Genomic DNA, 21,755 nt, shown 5'->3' on the forward strand with positions numbered 1-21,755 from the left:
TGTTGTTTCTCCTATATAAGTCTTACCTAGCTACCTCTAAGTAAACTACAAGCTCATAAACCTTGTATAATGACTGACTGCCATCAGCTTCCTGATGTGAAACACTAGCTGACTAACATGGATGGCTGAGTCATCCAAATGGGGCTGATAGGCAAGAAGTGGATTAGTCCACCTCTTGTTAAATTAGCTAAATTAGCTCTCCAATGAAATAACCAGAGAGCTTTCAAAACCTTGATGTCTGGGTCCCACTTCAGAGATTCTGATTTAATTGATAAGGGGCAAGGCCTGGACATCAAAATTTCAAAATCTTCCCAGGCAATTCTAACATTAATGAAAGTTTGAGATCCTTAATGCATAGTCCATAAAGAGTTTTTGGTCCAGGAATATCTTGGTGGTAAACACTAAAAACATTCTAGCATTCTCTGTCCCATGCCTTCCTTGGCCCTGAGCTTCACCAGGAAGGCATGACTGGGATAACTCCCTTGTCATTCCTCATTTCCAAGAAGCTTTTCTATATATGGTTCACGAGCTGCACAGCTATCCACTCATAGTTTGCTGGCACCACTTACTACCATCACCAGCTCTAAGACACATTGAGCTGTTTAGTTCTCTTCAGGAAGACTCACAGATGCTGATTCAGCTCTCCAGCATCCTGCTTGGAAGGGGCCAGGATTGCTCAATAATGGGAATTAGAGCTATTGCCATAGACAATACAGATCGATTTAATAATCTACTCTAACTTCTATATAACAGTTAAGTATTTTTGTAATCCCTTGTGACTTCATTTAGTAAAAAAATCCATTGAGGTAAACACAATGATTGCCTATATTTGAAAAATAGAGAAACTGAGGCTGAAAGTGGTTAAGTGATTTAACTTAAATAATCTAGTTATTTGCCAAAGTAAGATTAGAAATTGGATATCTTAACCAAACTGCCCATGCTCCACTGATTTCATAAGAAAGCCTCCTTTCTAAGTATCACCTGCCATGTGTTAGAGAACCGTGCTAGGTGCTTTAGGAGTAGAAAGAAATAGAAACACATCATTGTTTCTATCCTGATGAAGCTTAAACTTAGAAAGGTAATATACATATATCCAATTACTTAGTTATGTTTAAAATGGACAGAAACACACACACAGACACACACACACACACACACACACACATACACAGATATTCTGCCTTTACCCAAGCCTAAAACATAAGAGTTCTAAGTTTTGAGTACAATGATATCTCTTGACAATTTATTTTTGTTACTTGTTTTAAATATAAATGTTATCATAAGCCTACTCAAAGACCTTTTTTTACAGATATATGGAAATCTTTTACTAGAATATTCGAGAGTAAAAATATAGTCACCACTCATACTGAGCACTTTTTAAAATCTGGCAGGCAGCCTAGGTTTAAAAAAATAATGTATTTTTTAAATAATAAAGAAATCCAATAACACTAATTTTAACCATATGAGATACAATAATAACATAGTTAAATTACTTCATCTATAATTTTGCCAGATTACAGTATTTATAATCATAAATACTGTGACACTTCAAAAGAAAAACAATAAATGATTCCATATTAAAAATCCAAAAATGGACATGTGCAATATGAAAACTTCTGGCATTTACTCATGCTGAAAATAAAAAAAAAAAAAAGAGTGACAATACTTTTTAAAAGTTTGATTATAAAAAAGGAAAAACAATGCAAGAGTAAAACTAATAGATTTAGTTCCAAAAGTACATATCACTTAGTAAATAAGCCATGTATGCATGCTGGAGGCACTTTAAAGGAGGTTATTGGTTCTAAATGTGCTTCCATAATTCCATGATATTCCATGAATATCATGTTCCATATTGTAAGACAGATTTCTATTTTAGAAGGAAAAATACATTGTTACAAAGTTTTCAGTAACTGAATACCTTGCCCTACTCCACATTCCCCTTCAAGCTCCTTTTTCCTCACCTTTCTCTGAAAATCAGCTCAGCCTCTCATAGGTGAATAAAATCTGGAGAATGGGTAAACAGGAAAATTGGGTAAAGCCAGATAGAATAAAGAGATTAATAAGGAGCTGAGCTAGAGAAGGAAAAGAAAGGAGATAAGAGAAACTGTGGGCACCAAATTCAAATAAGAGACCAAGGACTTTGTTGTCAGAGAGGAGAGGCACCCCTCACATCTGATGAGCATCAAAAGTGGAAGGGAGATATTGGAGAGTTGAAAGAAACAAAAGAGAATTTTAAAATCTTTTACGAGTAATTTTTGTTGTTGCTATTTTGGTTACTATAGTAATGTTTCGTTGAATTTGACACCGTTCAGAAAAAGGAACATGTGGCAGTTGAACTTCATACAGGTTACAAACAGGCATCATTTCTGATGCATAATTTTTCTCTATTGAGAAATAGAGGAAGTTTAAAATATCCTCTAGAAGAGCAATCACTGTTAGATGTCCTAAATTACCATCTTTAGAAATTTCTTACCCTACTACCCCTAAGATAGGCTGGCCAAGAACTGTATTGGCTATCATATTATTCTCACAAAAACACCATTTCATATAAGCTTCAAGAAAACTGAAACATTAATTTCTGTAGCATGAGTGAAAACTAATTTACAAGGAAAAAAAAGAAAGCTTATAAAGGGCTGTTGAAACTAAACAGGAAAATTTCTCACCATAAAAGATAAATACTTTGAGAAAGAAGTTCAGGAACTAATCAAACCCCTCTCCACCATGCTATCTTGATTGCAAAGATGGTTTTATGGATGTATACATTTGTCAAAACTTATCAAACTGTGCACTTTCAATGTGTGAAGTTTATTATATGTCAGTCAACCTAAAAAAAAAAGAAAAAACAATAAAACCCACACCTACTATCCAACCTATAGATGCATAGAAACAAACAAGTGTCCACCTGCAATTCAGAAGGAATATCAGTGTTCAGATGCACTTGCTTGAAAACTTAGTAGGTTTCAAGTTACCAAAACACATACACAAATATACTCCATTCACCTAGTTGAAATATGGCATGTTTAACATTTCAAATTAAAGTAGCAATTTAAATTAGGGTGATATAAATGAAATTATCTTCTAGGGGAAGAAGAGGTTGGGCAAGAAGATGAAAGCATGAAGACTAGCAGATGCTGGTATAGAAGATGGGTTGATATTTCCAGGTACTAAATACTCAGCTGTGAATTAAAAAGGTAGTAGGTTTGTGAGAACAGAGAATAGGAAAAGACCACTCATTCACTTATTCATTCATTCATTAAACAAATATTTAATGAAATCTTATGAGTACTAGGCATTGCAAAGCAATGATCAGCAAAAGAGACATGGTCTGGTCTCTGCCTTCATGAATTCATAGTGTGGCAGAAAAGAAAGTCACCTAACCAATATTTAATTATCCCATGAAAGGTGACAAGGAAAAGATCCATGAAAAAGTATGACAAGAGTGTCAGAGAAAGTTTTTCTGAGAAGGTGTTCTCTGAGCTGGGATGTGCAGAATGAATCATCCTGAACTGTGTGAAAGGGGGCAGTGTGTGTAAAGGCCCTGGAGCAGATAAACATAGTGCTTTTGAATAACTGAGGCAGGAAGTAGTCCCTTAAACAGATATTTAGGAATTAAGATCTATGAAACTTTTTAACAGAGTATATTTGGAAGGGAAGAGAAGTAACAGAATGATATCAAGATTTATGCAACATGCAACTGGATAGGTATGTGTGGCATTCTCCAAAATAGGAAATACAGGCGGGAGATTGAGCTGCAGAGTAGGTGTCTGTTATGATTTCATGGCCCTTAGAACTTTCATCTAAAGATGCTGAGTAGAACCACACAACATATTAAAATTCTGTGTGTCAAAGGACACAACTGAGCAAAAAGGTAACCTATGGAAAAGGAGCAAATGTTTGCAAATCACTATCTGATAAGGTATGAATATCCAGAATATATAGAGAACTCCTACAACTCAACAACAACAACAAAACCAAATAGCTTGATTAAGAAATGGACAAAGGACTTGACACATTTGTCTGAAGAAGGTACACAAATGCCCAGAAGCATGTGAAAAGATGCTCAACATAGCTAGTTATTAGGAAAATGTAAATCAAAATCCACACTGAGATATCACCTCACACTAATTATGACAGCTACTATCAAAAAACCCAAAACAAAACAAGTGTTGTTGAGGATATGGAGAAATTGGAGCCCTTGTGCACTGTTAGTGGGAGTGTAAAATGATGCAGTCACTATGAAAAAAAAAGTGGAGGTTCCTCAAATATTAAAAATGTAATTACCATATGATCTAGCAATAAATATCACTTCTGGGTATATATCCAAAAGAACTGACAGGATGGTATCAAAGAGACATTTTTAAATCTCTGTTCATAGCAGCATTATTCGCAAGAGGCAAAAAGTGAAATCAACCCAAATGTCCATGGATGGATGAATGAATAAACAAAATATAGTAATATACATACAATGAAATATTATTCAGCTCTAAAAGGAAGGAAATTTTGACACATGCTACAATGTGTATGAAACTTGAAGACATTTATGCTAAGTGAAATAAGCCAGTCACAAAATTATTAATACCAATACATATGATTCTATTTATATGATGTATTTAGTGCAGTAAAACTCATAGAAGAAGAAAATAGAATGGTTATTTCAGGGGCTTCAAGGAAGTGGATACAGGGAATTGTTTAATGGGTACAGAGTTCAGTTTTGCAAGATGAAAAAGTCATGGAGATTGGCTAATCGATGATGTGAATACACTTAACACTACTGAACTGTATACTTAAAAATAGTTTATGATTCTATGTTTTGTATTTCACTACAAATAAAAATTTTAAAATGCTAAATGAACAGTATGACAGCTAGCTAAATAGATAAGTAATTGATCCACCTATCGCTAGCTAGCTTTGTGAGGAGAGCTGTGGACTGAAAATATAAATTTTGGGATCATAGGAAACAACAATAATTTTCTTATGCTACGTTACATTCGTTTCCCCCTTCATCCTTCAGATCTTGAGTTTTCTATAACTCTGTAAGAATGAAGTCTTCCATCCCATCCTGCCTAAAGCCTGAGTTTGACATAAGTCTGATTTTCATCTACCAAGGGAAAACAACTTGAAGATTTTGAAGTAACAGCAGGCATGGAGTATCTGTAGCTGCGCTATACTGCAACAACAAAAAATATCTCTATTTGCGCATTGAAGTCTAGCAAACTTTAAAAGGACAAGTATAGATAGAGAGGAAGAAAATAAGACCATTCCTTTGAATGAATATCTACTAATTCAAGAGAAAAATCCATTGTTTGCACATCAATATACATCCCTCTTGAACAAGATTCTCCTGCCTACCTTGTTTGCGAACATCCTCTACAGCAGCCACCAACTCTTCTTTGAGATCTTGACTCTCCTTAGCGATCTGTTCACCCTTTTCCAGGAAGTTCTGAGTGGCTTGCTCTACAGATGCAGCCAGCACATGGGCTTTCTTTGACCTCCCTTTCTTTTTACCAGATGGACCTTTGTTGCTTGTGTTGACAAGTGTCGTCACCTTAAATATAAAAGAAAAACTGTAAAACTACTCTGGAAAACTGTCCAGAAATGTCATGTTATTATCTCATACTTTCTAAATACCCCATGTGTATTAGATCATGGGATTTCATTATTAAATCACGAGTGCACATCACATAGCTTCATCACATAGCCTCACAAGGCAAACTGTGGGAGTATATAGATTGGAATACAAATAAAACAGCCATTATTTATTTCCTATAGATAAACCAAAAGCATATGGATAAGTAGAAACAGTAGACTTGCCAGTAGCTCATATTTTCCAGTTCACTCATTTTCACAGATTGACAAGTACAGTGCTCCTGGGAGTTATCAGCCTTGGGGAGGTAAGAAAAGCAAAGCCAATGTGGAACTACCTCTAAGAATCAAGTTAGGAGAACCAATATCCAGTCCTAAGCTATCTATGTAAGTCAGGGCAGATATGAATGAGCAATTAATAAATAGTGGGTGGTCGATATGCAATATGTATGTGTTATTTTCCAAGGACTTGGGAAGATTTTTGCTATTTCTGATTTCATCTTATAAAAATAAAATGGCAAATTTGATGTGAAACGACTAAATGATTCAAGCTCAATGTTAACCAGCTAAAGTTTCCAGAATCAAAATTAGATTTGCATTTATTATCACTCCTTTTCTATGTATCATAATTTGGACATACATCTCAACTTCCAAACTTTTTTTTAGCACTGTATCTAGAGCTATTTAATTTGCTAACAAAGCTTTTAATATCTTTCAATCAACTTATCTCCTATAGATGTCCAAACCTTTATTTTCTACCATCGAGAAGTTTGGAAGGGAAATGAATGCAACTGCTCTATATTCTGTTCAGCAAAAGTTGCCAGTCATGTTTACCACTGTATTTTTTTTTAATCAGCTTCATAAGAATGTCAGGTCCATGCTTTATTTTCATTGACATTTATTTTGTTTAGCAGACTACCGATTTTCTTCGAGGTTATCAAGAAAGCCAGTCCACAGAAAAGTTCCAAATGCTGTGGCTTTTGAGATTTACTCCAAATCCCAGAGCAAGCAAAGCGATTAGTCAAAGTCACAATTAATGGCCAGTTTATAGGGCAAGCGATAACACCAAAAGAAAAACAGTATTGAATATATGTGAACTAAAATGATGAATACAGGGAGAGCCAATGCTTAAGAAATGGTTAATGCAGTGTTGGAAGATGTCATATTCAGCTCTCTTTTGATTGCTAAAAAAATATCATAGGTACAGTGAATTTAAGAGAGGCTATAAGGACATTTAAGTACACACACTAGATAGACAAGAAGGGTAAAATCATTAAAAATAAGAATACAGATAATAGTAGTTTAGCTGTAAAATGTGTATATAGTGGGGAACACAATGTAGTCTTCAGTTTCACCCACAATGAGGCAACCATAAGAAAATAGCTTGTCACAAGGATTGCTTTTCTGAGGTGCAAGACGGAATGTTCTCCTTAATGAGGATTTACTCTAACGCATTGACACACTACTGTTCCAAGAACCTCAACTGCCCAGACCAGCCAATACCTGCAAACAAGTACATAAGTCCCTTTAACAAACACAGTGTCCATTTCTAAAACCTCGATTTAGGCTAGGCTTTTTTTTATCACAGGAAAACATTCCCTATTTTCATAGAAATCTCATTAATTCTCATTTTATACATAATTCCAAGAAGTTTTGTGATCTAATTTTTCAGACTTCACAAATTAGAAAAAAAATGGAGGAGGGAACTGTTGATTTTATATAAACTGACGATTTTAAGAAGTCGAAGCTGATAGTGAATCTACCAAAATAGCTACATGACTATGTCGTGAGTTCATTTTCTGCAGCGGCAAAAACATTTCAACTCTTCCGTTCCTCTCTTATCTCATGGTTCATTACTGTGTTAAGCACAGTTTAGGTAATGCGATAAGCCAGTGTCAGTTATGTGGAAAAAAAAAATGTTGAACATTACCAGGAAGTTCCTAAGAAAAATGAGATTACCTCCAAAAGAAGCAAATCAATCCTCTTTTAGTAAAAGCTCCCATTTACTCACAGGTGGAAGAGCATGACGGGAGGAAAGAGAGAAGAACAGAAAGAAAGGGATGGGCCTCCATAAAGGCTCATGTCTTAATCAGTTTAAAGAAACACTTGTCAACACACTCCACTGCTATTCAGTGTTTCATTGGAATACAAAGTCAATTAATTAGATAAGAAAAAGAAAGAAGAGACATAAATATTAGAAAAGTAGACATTAAATTATACCATTACTTACAGAGACTATGATTCTCAAGAAAATGCAAAAAAATTAAAAGACAAACAATTACAACTACTGTTAAAGCAGAGAGCAAGGTGGCTAAATACTATATGAACGATAAAAATCTAACAGAAGAGCAGTAACCAAGAGAAATATAGTTTTAAACATTCCATTCACAATAACCATAATTTGTTATGATCAGAGATATCCATAACACAACATGTAGAATATTGTATGGGGAAAAGGATAACATTTTCATGAGGAGCATAAAAGGTGACCTAAACAACAGAGAGACATGCCATATTCTTGGATGGAAAGACTCAAGATTGACAAGATGTCATTTCTGCCCAGTTTATTCTACAATTAGCATTCCAAATATTTACATAGTTAATCAGCAAGAAAGCTAAGAAAATTTCCTCTCACTCAGTTCAGTTCTTATTTTACTGTAAATGTAAAAAGCTTTTAGTAAATTAGAGAAGGACTATTTAGGATGTAAATATGCAGGACTCTTGTGGCTTTCTGATCAGTATATAAAATTAGTTGAGATCCAATAGCAGGTGAGAAAGTGAGAGTGTATCTTTTTAGGGTTAAACTACTCCTAGGAGTCCTCAGGCTAGCCCTCACTATGCAATTCTTTGATTCATTCCCGCTTTCCTATTAGCCATGCATTTTCTCTCACCACCCTGTAAGAATCTATGACACTCTAGACTATTGTATATTTTCCTTCTCTCCCACTTGAAGCTGCCATTTTCACCTTGATGTTATAATCCTTTATACTTCTAGAGCTATGCCTATATTAAAGTTAAGATTCATCTGCTTCAGTTCTATCTTGGTATTTTACAGGTGAAGAAATATAGCCTAGCAAAACACCATAGGTAGAAAAAATAACTTCCTCAAATTCACATGGCTCAAGGGAAACTAAAGGCTAAATGATTCTTGTGCTCTGAACTGTATCTTTGGAACTTTAGAACTCAGTATCTCCTCTTATTTTATCTTCTAACCCAATCAGAGCCTATTAAAGGATAACATAATTTTAAAGTGTTTTTATTCTCCACAATTGTTTCACTACTTTTATGTGTATCCTACTCATTGCCTTTCATACAAGGTGATATTTAGATAGCTTAAGATATATCTATCAATGTTAGTGAAATGTTAACCAACTATTATATGCTACTTTCCTGCAATGCCCTGATGTGTTTAAGAGTCTCAGACTGAACTAACACATCAGGGCTTCTTGTGTATGCTGAGAGTAAAAGAAGAACAAAAGTATTTCAAAAAGCTTGTAACTAACCAAATGATAGATCTTAGGGACCTATGTAATAGTGATCTCCTAAGGGTAAAACAAAGAAGAATAAAGGACGTTATTGCTCACTCATGAAGAATTAAAACATACTACAGATGCAGAATCAAAAATTTTTGGTGACGAAAACCACTACTTGGACCCACAGATCTATCCACCACCTCTCAAGTTAGTTTAGGGAGTTTGAGAATGATCAATTCTAATCAACAGTGCAGTGGCTTCTGTATAAGAATGTAGTTGGATCCATGACCGAATGCCTTAGAGAGGTCAGAGTAGCAGGAAACATTCTGATCAAAAGGTGAGAGCCACACAGGTGGGCCGATTGCTGGAGTTCCAGTATATGTGCCTAAGGTTTGACACCCAGACTGACATTAGGTCTTGGTAGAGGGTACTTACAGACTTTTAAGTGTCTAGTTAAAAGCTTGTTAGCAGTGTTTCAAGAAATGGTTTATTCTGTGGAAATCTCTGGTTGAACGTTATGCCTCCCTCTACCCACACCAGGGATTCTCTCTAACCCACTATCAACTTCCACTCAAGGCAAGAATCATTCAAGATCCACAAACTCTCTTTTCCTCTCTATCAATTTGCAAGAACATTTTTTTTTGTACAGTAGGAAAAAAATGCAAAGTCCCAGCAACAGAGACTAGTAGGAATAGCATGAATGTTGACACATGTAAAAATGGACTTGATGTTTTCCAAGGCAGTAAGGTGATCAGTCTTACTTGAGAAGAAGGCTAACCTATGAATGATACGGAAATGGGAACTAACTGAACAGCACTCATGTGTAAAGACGGAGGTAAAACTTCCATCAAGCAGGTGGGGGGAGGAGGAGGGTATGGGTGAAATCAAACTTAACAGGTACAATGCACACTGTCTGGGTGATGAGCACACTTATAGCTTTGTCTCAAGCAATACAAAAGCAATCCATGTAACCAAAACATTTGTACCTCACTAATATTCTGAAATTTAAAAGAAAGAAAGGTTAGATAGATGTAGTGGAACGAAACTTTGAAAGGCTTTAAAAGCCAAGCTAAGGAATTTGGATTTCATTAGTCACTGCCAATTTTTTAAAAAGAGAAGCATATGTTTAAAGTGTCCATTTTCTCTTTCCATTCATTTCTCAGCCTACTGAAATTTTGCTCTCATCCCCGCATCTCCTGTAGCAGAGTCCTCTTAAACTGATCTCTCACTGAGGTAATTAATAGGTTGCCAAAATCAAATTATTTTTATCTTATCTTACCATTCTCCCACATTTAGTGCTGTTGACTCGATTCCATTTCCTCTTAGAAATATCTCCTGGATAATTCTCTTAGCAATAATCTTTTCTGTCTCCAAACTCATGTAGCTTGAAAAAAGACAAACATTATCTACCACCAAACTCACTTCTCTCTGCACCCATCTTTATCTCTCTCCCTCCTATACCAGGAAAGGCCTGCTGCTACCATCACCCCTTTAACTAATCTTCTGATCACACCCTCCAGACTCTTTCATTATCTACATCAACATCCCTCTAAATCTTGGATATACCCCTCTCTGCAGGCTCCCCAACCTCAAACTAGGGAGATTCTCAACTTTTCTTTGGCCCTATCCCAAAATATTTTCTCAATCTCCCTGCCTCTCATTAAAGAAGAGAAGAAATTCTGCAGGTCACAGATAAGACTACAAGTGGTAAAGGGCCCTAGGACCTCAATCTAACAATGGTCCCAGTGAACCTTGGCCAGTGGAAAACCTCAGCAACAGCCAGAGGATGGGCACCATCATTTTCAGATAGGTTGATTGTGTGACCTGAGTATATAACTGAGACCCAAGCTGGTGTGGACCTGTCAGTAGACCCATCATTCCCACACAACACCAGTAGTGTGGTGGCCAGTACCACTTCATTCTGTTTTCTTTCTCGCTGTGTGCTAGTATAAGGCCATTTGTCTATCTAACCAGGTCTCTTCTACTTGATCTGTTTCTAGGACCTAAAAGCTCAATAGAAATTAAATACCTCATTCTTCAAAACAATAATAAGCAATAGTGAGAGCACCAAGGCACTTTGTCTTGGCAACTCTGTCACATCTTCCCCAAAACTGTAACAGTGTAGTTTGTCCAAGCCTTACCCACATGGCAGTCAACTGAAAATTTTGAGAACAATGATAATCCAAATGAACTCTTTTAAGCATCAGTGTCACCTGGACTTTTAGAACTACAGAACTTCAGGCCCCACCCCAGACCTACTCATAGGTCATTCATATGCACATTGAAATCTGAGAAGCACTACATTCTAGCATACGGAATTTCCAAATTTACCATGCCGAAGAGTCACATAGATGCCTGTAGAAAACAAATTTCTAGACCTGACCCACAGATCTTCTGATCAGGTAGGTCTGGGCTAGGGCATTTTGGATTCATCATATGATATTATGATTTATATGGGTTATTGACTTTACTTTCAGAAACATTTCTCCAGGAGTCTAGCTGAAGCAAAGGAAAGTAAGAGAGAAATCAGGGACTTCTAACAGGTAAACTCTTCTTCTCATTTTAGGAGCCATGACACATGTTGAGTCCTCAAAAACAACTTGCTGATGAATTGATTCACTGGCTCTTGGTGGGAAGGCAATCTCCTCTATCAAGCAATCACAAGGAACTTTGAAAGGTCAGAGTATACAGATGTGAATGAAGTGAATTAAGCAATTCTTTGAGCTCTCCAGAAACATCAATAAAGGAGAACCAAGAACTGCAAATAAAAAGGATAACTTGGCATGGTTTTGCTAGATGCCTGAAGACAGAGGCATTTTGCAGACATGAGTAGTAAGTCTTTGTGAATTCTACTGCTGTGTTGCTCTAAAATAGTTCATTTTTCATGATTACTCACGTAATGCAAGAGAGGGCTTGATTGCTGCCACAACTTACAAAAATTAAAATTAAAAAAATTAGAAATTCCTTAAAGAGGAAAACTGGTATAACTTAAAATAGGAACGGCTTAAATCCTCAAATAGCAATATATTTGATAATGTCAAACCTCTCAGGAGAAATCTTAATTCAGGTTTTAATGACCAGTTAAAAATTAACAGCCAAGTAATAAGTCAAAAAGCTATTTTCCTTGAATTAATCTTCCATGACAACCTGATTTCATCCATTTAGCAATTATACAGTAAGCACAAATATGGGTTGTGTTTTTTTCCTTATAAAATATATGAAAAGATATATACTCACTTTCAAGTGTACTCTATTAGAAGTTATTTCTTAGAGCAGAATCTCTATGAGATTTAAGGTACATGTATGTTGTACACATTGAAGAGAAGAACAGAACAGCAAAGTTAGAGAAGTTCTAGAGCAAAAGTAGGTGATAATACAGACTTATTTCAAGCTCACTAATAATGAAAGTAAAACTTCCATATCTTAGAAACTACTGCAATAGGATCTCTTGTTGAACTGGTCATTTCACCCAAACACAATTCTATACCCCATAAAAAAAAAATAAATCCTAAGAACCACAGTTATTGATGCTTGGATATCTTTAAAAGTCAGAATCAGAAACAATAATCTTTTAATGATGCATTAATAATATATAGAGAGGGGGGAAAAAAACCCAAAATTAGTCTGTCTTTTTCTTTGAAATTTCCTCCCAGTTATCTGATACTAACCTTGTAGAATTTACACACATGCCCACTGATACTGAGACCTGGAAGACCAGCATTCTTAAACCTTATTATTTAATCTAACACAGGCCTGACCTGGTACTAATTAGTTATTGCTATAAAGAAAGCCTATAATTAATGTCTTACATTTAAGTTATTTTTCGTAGTCTCACCCTCAACTTAAGATCACAAGGCAAGCCTTCTAACTCAGTTGCTTTGTTATACATTTCCCCAATACTTGATCTTGGAGAATATAAAGCCAAGAATTAGAATTCCAAAATAAATCCCAAAATAGATATTCTACAACTGAGTGTTGAGATACTTTTATGGCCAAGTTGAATAGCCAGTCATACCTATATTAAAATTTTCTAGGCTGAACTTTCTGCGGCTGCAAATGATGGAGTAGAATATTTAGGCACTGGATCACCCATTCATCTTGTAGGTAAGAAGTGATTCAAACACACTTCCTAGGAAGCAATTCAGTAGTGTCTATAAGCAAAGAGGAAATAGGGTAGTCTTCTCTTTAGGCACATGTCCTTCAGAAGAAACTCACTTTTTCTTAGGGAATGTAAAACTAATATATTTTCTCCATTCTTTACTAAGACATAATGCTTCATATTTAAATATCTACATAGAGGAGCTCCATTTATCATAACCTCTATGGAGTGTGGTCTCAATCACAGCCATCCAAAATCTTGTCTGAAAGAAACAACATTTAGTTTGCTTGAAGGACGTTTAGTCCATCTCTTTCTCTCCACCTATTACAAAATGTCAACCACTCTAAATTAAAGCAGATCAGCCAAGAGAAAGATAGTATTATACTGGACACTGGTAGAAATGTTTTTACTCAGTGTGATACCTCTTACCTCAATGGGTATTACTGCACAGAGTAATAGGAATGTCACTGTGTACGCGCTAAGGTTATTGATGAGATAACGTTCCTCACATTACATAGAGAAATTCCTGTATGATTTCAGTACCAAAGATATTAATGCTCCTTCTTAAATATTGGTTTGATTTTATTTTATGGACAATAAATTATATGATAAATTAAGATTTCCTTTTTGCACTCTCTTCAAAAAAGTTTAACCCAAATTTATGGTACCTGCTAGAAGGCGTATGATTCGATGGTTATTATTACCATATTCATCTCAATCTTGGCTCCTTATCTATGCTTACATTCATCTTGCTTTTTAAAAAATCACTTCCTTTAAGACATTTTAACATTCCTGTATTTTATATATATACATATATCCTTAAAATCTCCTGAAATCATTGCTGGAAGACAGTAGGATATATTGTATTTCATTAATTCTAAGACATGCCTTTTTTTCCCCCACAGTTTAACATACACGAAATAAGAATGAGTCCTACAATTTATATCATTTTAAAGATATATTTGATAGTGCTTGATTTTATTCTTAGGGTATCTAAAATATGTATCTTACAATTGATGATATCTTTGATTTTATAAAATAAGACAAACCAAGCAAACAAGAAACAAACTTGTTTAAAGTATCTATTGACAACCTAGGTTTTCCCTGAATCTACACAACTTTCAATGTATATACTTGCAGCCAATGAACTATGATGCTCAGAATTAAGACATTAAAGTAATGTCAGACATTTACTCACTAAAGGAGTAATTGTTTAGAATTGGGAATTTTAAATGAGTAAGAAGGCATTTCTCTTTTTCAAAATCCTAAATATTTTAATCATCAGTGCCTATCTGAGGAAATCCATAGTGTTTACAATGTCCTTAAAAATTAAAGATCCAACTCTATTCATGACTCTCTACTTTGCATTTACTAAGGTTAAAACAAAATGAAACAAAATAAAACTAGACTGTTCCAAGAAAGAGTAGAAACCAATCTGAAATCATGCTAAACACAAAATACTTTCCAATCAACACTGTTAGGCAAAAAATTCAGTTTACTCTAACTCCCATTTCCTTCAAATTCATCATCTTTTTACTACAGTCTTGGTTGAGAAGGGCATGCAGTTTGACATTTTCCTTCTTTACGGTTAGTGGACTCGAGCACAGGGTGCACGTACCTTACGCAGAGTGGTAGACAATCAGTGAGATACAGGAAAAATATCAGGATTTTATATTACTTTTTGTCTAAAAATATATAAGAAGAAATTAAGCCTGACTACTGTTTCACATGAAGACTTACATTAGCACTACCACCAATCTCTACATCAGATGGTCACATGTCATTTATGATAAACTGGGTATCTTGAGGGAAGGGTAAGTGTCCACAAATCCAAGGAATAGGCAGTAGTGACCTACACTTTAGTATATGCCTGGTAAGAGGATTTAAGGATTATATTGTCTGGTTTTCACACACAAACACATACCACTTTGCAAAATGGAACAGAGACTTAAAGAATCACGAGCTTGAAAATAGTACTAAAAACACACGTGCAAGTAAACTACAAGAAGACATGCAACTGACACTGCCTCCACTCCTAATGTAAGTCTTTGTCAGCTACATTATGAAGTTGAGGAAAAAAAAAAGCAATCTAATCAAATCTGGGAAGTTGAATTAGGTATTTACATCCATTATTGCTACCAAGGAATCTCATCCTGTTTTCCTTAAGATATTAGCTAATGATGGGTTAAAGCAATTATGATTTGTCAAACTTTAAAAAGGTAAGAATCCAGAAAATTTAGCCAGTAGAGTTAAATATTTATTTAATCTTAGCAAGAATCAAATTTATTATTTTTATTATAGTCAGTGGAGAAGACTGCTGGGTACCATCAAATCCACTTCTTTTTCCTCTGGGCACAATATGAGACTATATGTTCCAGCCTTCCTTGAAGTTGATGTGGTCAACTGACACATTCCAGCTAATGAAAGGTGAACATCAGTGATGTGTACTCTTCTCAGCCTGGCCCATTAAAATTATCCTCCATGTGTGTTCCCTAAGCTGGCAGTCTTAGAAGCCAGGTGTTGAAGATGATGAAGCCAAAATTCGGAAGGAGCCCAAGTTCCTTAATTTCTCCTTGGAGGAGAGTGACTCATGAACAGAAAGACCCATTTGGAAATTATGTAGTGAGAAGGAAACTTCTACTTTTTAAAGCCTCTGTGATTTTGAGGTTTATCTGTTACAGCAGCTAACACTAACTGTATTGCTGCATTATTGATAGCTAACAAATAGAATGTTTTAAAAGTTTTTATCATTCTTTTTAAATGTCTATTTTATGTACATTGTGTAATATATGTAATTTATTATTAGTTCAGGAAAGATTACTCATTTAGAAAAGTAAATAAATAACACATACATTATATATATATACACACACACACTAACAGAGACATGTACAAGCAATTTTGTTTGATTTCCTACTGTAGGTTACTAAGATAACATTTCTATTACATCGTTCAGTGAATAAAACTTTGTGTGCAACTCTCACACTTTTTATGCAGATTTCATATACTTTTTTCTTTGCATTGATGAGAACAAGTTCCCATTTTCCACATGAGAAATTTTAAATAGCCAAGCCTTTGTTCTTATACAGTTTGGGGAAACCATTCTCTTCACATTTCAGTGACCTAGGAATAACTTGATTGCCACTTGTGTTTCTCATAACAGGAAACAAACAACACAGAAACAAAGAGAACAATGCTAAAGTTTTTCAAGTTAGATTGCTGATTTTTTCTTAAGGTAAAGAACCAACTACTGAATCCAATAAGAATTATTAAATGTTAAATTGCAAGAAGCCAGTTAATGCCTTTAGTAAATTGTGACATTAGCATAGACATTGTTAAATAAGTCAACAATAACTACCATCAGTATTTCAATGTGTTTATAAAGACTTTTTTTTTTTTTAACATGTTCCTTGTGGACTTTACAACCATTTACTCATTCTTATGTGATTTAAGGAGGAAACAGGTGTGATTTTTGCTAGCCTGGAGTACTTTATCTGAATGTTTATTTTAGCTCTTAAAGAGACAAACTGCATTTGGTGGTAATGAACAGGAACAAAGTTACAGGATAAATATTTTTTCCTCCTCCTTTTCAATTTGAGAGCACTTAAAGACTTATTGCCAAATGCTGAAGGATATCTCCAATGTCAGGATATTTCCCCTAATACTTCCAGCCCCAGTGCACCTCACTGACTACCAGCCATATTTTCAACCCACTGAAATCCTCACCAAGCCCCCACCAGCCATGTATTTTCTATTTATGTCCACTCACAAGCATGTCAAATTAACCTTTTATTTTGGACCAAAATGATAAGAAAAACCCAAGGTGTAACTGAACCCACAACCCCCTAGCACAAACAGGTCTCTCTGGTGATTGGACACAAGCTACCACACCTCCCTTGTCACTTAGACCTGAATTATGAGTTTTGGGGAAATTATCAATCAGTTTAAGTACTTAATACAGAAAAATACATTAATCAGTTTGAGAAATCAGGAAAATGTTGTTCAGAAGCAGCTTAACCACATTCAGCAAAACTGGAGATGATAAGAGATCACAGGGCTCCCAGAGACCACACTTCTAACAAGCAAGTCTAAACCATCAATGAAATCATGGCTGTTTCATCACCATGCCCTCTCTATTCTTATTTTATTTGATAAAACTAATATTTGTTTCTATTAAGTATATTGGGTAGAGGAAACATTCAAAATTAAAAAATTCCAAAACAAAGAAACTTTCCTGTAACCTAAACAAACAAGCAAAAAAAAACATACTCTAATGTGGACCAGGAGATTTTAGCCTTAATCACGCTGATCTTAACAATAAAATAGAGGTTAATCAAACTATCAGGCTATTCAAACGCACTAGTGCATAACATTAATTTCTTTTTTCTTATCTAATGTTCTAAATTTATTGAAAGACACTCCTCAGCAGAAAAGTAAGGATATTAACCTCATCTTATCAACTGATTTATTAATTTTCTCACTTTTTGTAGTAGCCATTCAATTTATTCTCTGTCTCTGTCTCTCTCTGTCTGTCTCTGTCTCTGGCCATCTCGCTTTCTCCCTCTTTCTCTCTCTGTAGCATGGGAGGAATTATAAACTATGTTTTGCTTTGTTTCTCTGTGTGTGTGTGTTCACGCTACCTTGAATTTTATGGTTTTGTCATATGACATACATTTAAAAAATACTTTGTCAAATCCTGGTAACTATTTTACATTTGACATATAAATTTTAAACCGCCTTTTGGAAATACTGATAAGGAGCTTTAGATTCTTAATAAACTCAAAAATAATAACTGGAATTAATACTAAAATAAAAAAATATATAATCCCTCAGCATTTCTTGGAGTAGAACCTACATTACTAGTCTCATATAAAGAAAATGATACTTGGAAGCCACAGGGAGAGAAGTTTAAAATACAAAATCTACTAAGTTCTGCTAAAAAAAAAAAAATAAAAAAAATAAAAACCTGTTTCCCCACTAACATATATAAAAATAGTTTCTTCCAAAACAGAAAGCAGAAAAATTCCACCAAAATCTCGTTCTTCTGTTGTTGATTAGTTTCTTCTCTAGGTTCAAAATAAATCATAATTAATAATACTATTTTGCCCTTTCCTTAAAAAAGCCCTAAATACTAAGTGCTTTCCAGATATGCCCAACTCATTACATAGCGCATGTCTTTGAGAATGAGTCAAAAGAAAGTATTATCCCTATTACTCAGGTAAGGACATTAAAGCTCTAAGAAATGTGCCTGCCAGAGGTCATAAAGTCTGTTGCAGAGGAATAATTCAGGTTTTAATTTGTCTGACACTTGCAGTTTATTACCCTAAGATCATGGTCAACACATATTTGCCTCATTTTCCATATACTACAAATTTCTAAAACATCAACTGTTTTTATGGCGTGCAAACTGATGTGGCCCCACAATGTCATTACAGGTATGCATGACATACCCCATTTTCAAAGATTCCTTTGCGTTTCAAAGAAAGAATTGCATCATATACTGACATTTTCTGATTTTGATATGTAAGTGTACATTATTATTTTCCCATTAAACTACAAACTGCTCCTAAAAAGCCAATGGCTTGAAAAAAGGCCACATTGGTATTTTACTGTCGGATCATGTCCTTTATGGCCAGGATGTCAGCCCTCCACTTGAACGCACTGCCTTAGTGTCAAGCTGCGTTCCCTAAGCATCGCTTCTCAGAGGCTTCGAGGTTCTAGGGAATTGTTGATGAACTAAAGGGGAAAATGAGCAGGTTATAATTATGCTTGTCAAGATTCTTCTTGTGAACCTTTATTTGGACAATTCACGGAAACGAAAGCTCATTTTCTAATTCAGGATATCATTTCTCTTTAAAACCAGTATTAGCATTTTTGAAATTGCAGAATGGGTCCTCGGTAATTAGTACTGAAACATTCAATATTGCAGAGTGAAATGTCAGTAAAAGAAAGTGGCATGAGGTAGGGGAAAGGGTACAGGCTTTGGAGCCTGCCACTTCTTCTCTGGGTGATAAGTGACTGAATCTGAGACTCAACTTCCTATTTTGAAAAATGAGGATGATTATATATACCTCGTAGGGATGCTGTGAGGTTTAAATATGACAGCTTATTTAAGGCACTTAGCTTTGTTGCCAAAAGGATGCTCAAAAAGTAATACTGAACACACAACCATAAGGGAGAGAGTCCTGAACATGAGGTCAGAATATTTGAACCTGTGCCCAAGAGGAGCCACTTATAAGCTATATAAAATTGAGTTCAGTTAATCTTTTTGGGTCTCACATTTTTCCAGCTATAAATTAAAAATTATCCGTAAGTTACTTTAAATTCTTACATTCTATGTGCTAATACAATAAAAATTCTTGACTTCTAGTTCATGGTGGTAAGTTTTATATACAAATATCTGAGATCTGCTCTATGTAGCCACTTAGATGGACTAAAATAAATGGAAAAGTATTACTTTAACAATGAATTTTTATGTAAAAATTAAGAGGGATTAACAAAGGAATACCCGAAATCTCCTTTTCTGGGATCTTTCCAAGTAGTTTTGGTGGCTTAGTTGAAGCTGCTCTGGGGCTATGTGCATCCTGCTGATTCCAGGACCACTCCAGGCCTCTACCGGAGTACAGGGTAAAATTCCTCAACATGTGCCATAATTTTCTATAGATACACTCCTTATTTTTTCATAGTATTTTTTTATAGGTTTCTAGACTGAATATATTTGTACAGAACCATTAAATGAGCTTAATTACAAAGTTCAATCTTTTTGTTGTGAGCAATGCATAATTCACACGTATTTTCTTTCCATTTTTCATACAGAATGTGAAGAATAGTTCAGCAATTTTTCAAATTAAAGTTATATTTTTAGCAATGTGCTAGTGAATTTGAGAAGTCAGGCTTTGCTAAACCAGGAAGTCTTAGGCAGGTGTTTAATTGGACTAATTAAGCAACATGTAGTCACTTCCGGTTTTCCATTTGCTCTTTGTGAACGCAGATAAGCAACACAACTGATTGCCTAATTAGGCTATTTAAAACCAACTCACTTTTTATAGCCAAGAGATTTTTTTAACCCACAATTACAAATGCAAAACATAATATGTGGACTGAAGTCTTACATATTTTTCCTCTTGTTTTATCCAATATTTTATATGTAAATCTATCAATAGACAGATATAATCTATTTCTTTTTTAAAAGATTCTCTTGTTTTTCAAAGAAGTAATTACATTATATACTGACTTTTAAAATTTTGATATGTAATTGTACATTATTATTCTCCCATTAAACCACAAACTATGCATAAGATAAACAATATAATTACAAACTATATATAACATAAAATATATACATAAATGTATATCTCTATTGATAGACTGTTGTGTAGAATTGAACATGAAATTCAACAGAAGTTAATTTCAGTGTTTTCTAATCACCAAGATCATGCCAATCTAGTGTCAAAGGCTAAAAGTGTATATTCTATAAATGTAAGCAGTTTTAGAAAAAGGCTATGTCTGACAAACTGCAAACTGCTGGCTGACTTTTATATGACCTGTGTGCCTAAACCCCAATTAGGGCAATCTCACACCCTGTGCTTGGAGATCTGCAGACCCAAGGTCACCTGGCACAGGGACAAAAGTCCAGATAGCAGTATTCACGTGCGCTTCCCTAGCAATATTAGTGGCCTCTCTTCATTCACTCACTGTGTTTTAACTATTTCCACCTAGACTCCTAGCCTGACAGAGCATCTTCCAGGCAGCACAGAAGAAAGAGGGACTATAAATGATCTATGGAAAAACCTATGGGTTGTAGGTATTTGTAAAATAGAATAGGGAGCATCTCCAAGGCCTTATGATGAGCAGGAGAGGTATTTAATAACAATAGTGCATTGACAATTTAGAAAGGAACAAAAAAGTGAAGAAGGATGGAGAAAGAGGACAAGAGATGACAGGAGACAGTCTCATAATAAGTACATGATTAGATTCTCTTAGATACTTGAATAAGCAAAATTAGAAGATCCAAGGAAAAGCTCTCAGATCTTACTCAATACCAAGTTTTTCTGTTATCTATGTACCATTAACATTAGAATATTAGAAAAAGGTAAGTGAATAGTCACAAAATGCTCTTCTGTCAGTAAGAAAAATACATTCTTGGAGCACCTGCTTTGTTGCAGCTTTTTTGCCAGGTACTTGCTGTGCTTTCTCTCAATTAATCTGCACAACTACCCTGAATAATGATATCAACCTATGCCGAAGAGAAGCAACATTGGTGGATTCTTGCTTAAAGTCACATAGAAGTCAGTAGCGCAGCCAGGGTTTGTAGCCAGATATGACTTTCTCTACCACATCATCCTAGCCTGCTCATCCTATTTTTTATGTTTGAATAGCAAAATGGATTTTGACAATTTAGATAGAGATGTTTTGTTTCATGACATAAACTCAAGTAAAATTCATACAGAGGGAGAAATTATGGCATGCTAAATCTGAAAGACATATATCAACATGGAATTGGAATCACTGCTTCTAGTCACAATGAAAGCTTATATAGCTCCCTCTCTGGGACTAAATTCTATAAAATGTAAAACATACATAGTGAGACTGTCAGACCA

General features: G+C 35.0%; 1 protein-coding gene across 5 annotated transcripts in view; it reads right to left on the reverse strand.

Moving 5' to 3' along the window:
• Nucleotides 1-21,755, reverse strand: part of CTNNA2 (catenin alpha 2) — a 1,068,594-nt gene that overhangs the window by 838,551 nt on the left and 208,288 nt on the right. For all 5 annotated transcript variants that reach the window (XM_069493843.1, XM_069493842.1, XM_069493839.1 and 2 more), the window contains one exon: nucleotides 5,350-5,545. In XM_069493843.1, coding sequence (XP_069349944.1) covers nucleotides 5,350-5,545 — 196 coding nt within the window. The remainder of the gene's footprint in view (nucleotides 1-5,349; nucleotides 5,546-21,755) is intronic.

Source organism: Eulemur rufifrons, chromosome 19 (genome assembly GCF_041146395.1).
Source record: "Eulemur rufifrons isolate Redbay chromosome 19, OSU_ERuf_1, whole genome shotgun sequence".
NCBI classification, from domain to species: domain Eukaryota; kingdom Metazoa; phylum Chordata; class Mammalia; order Primates; family Lemuridae; genus Eulemur; species Eulemur rufifrons.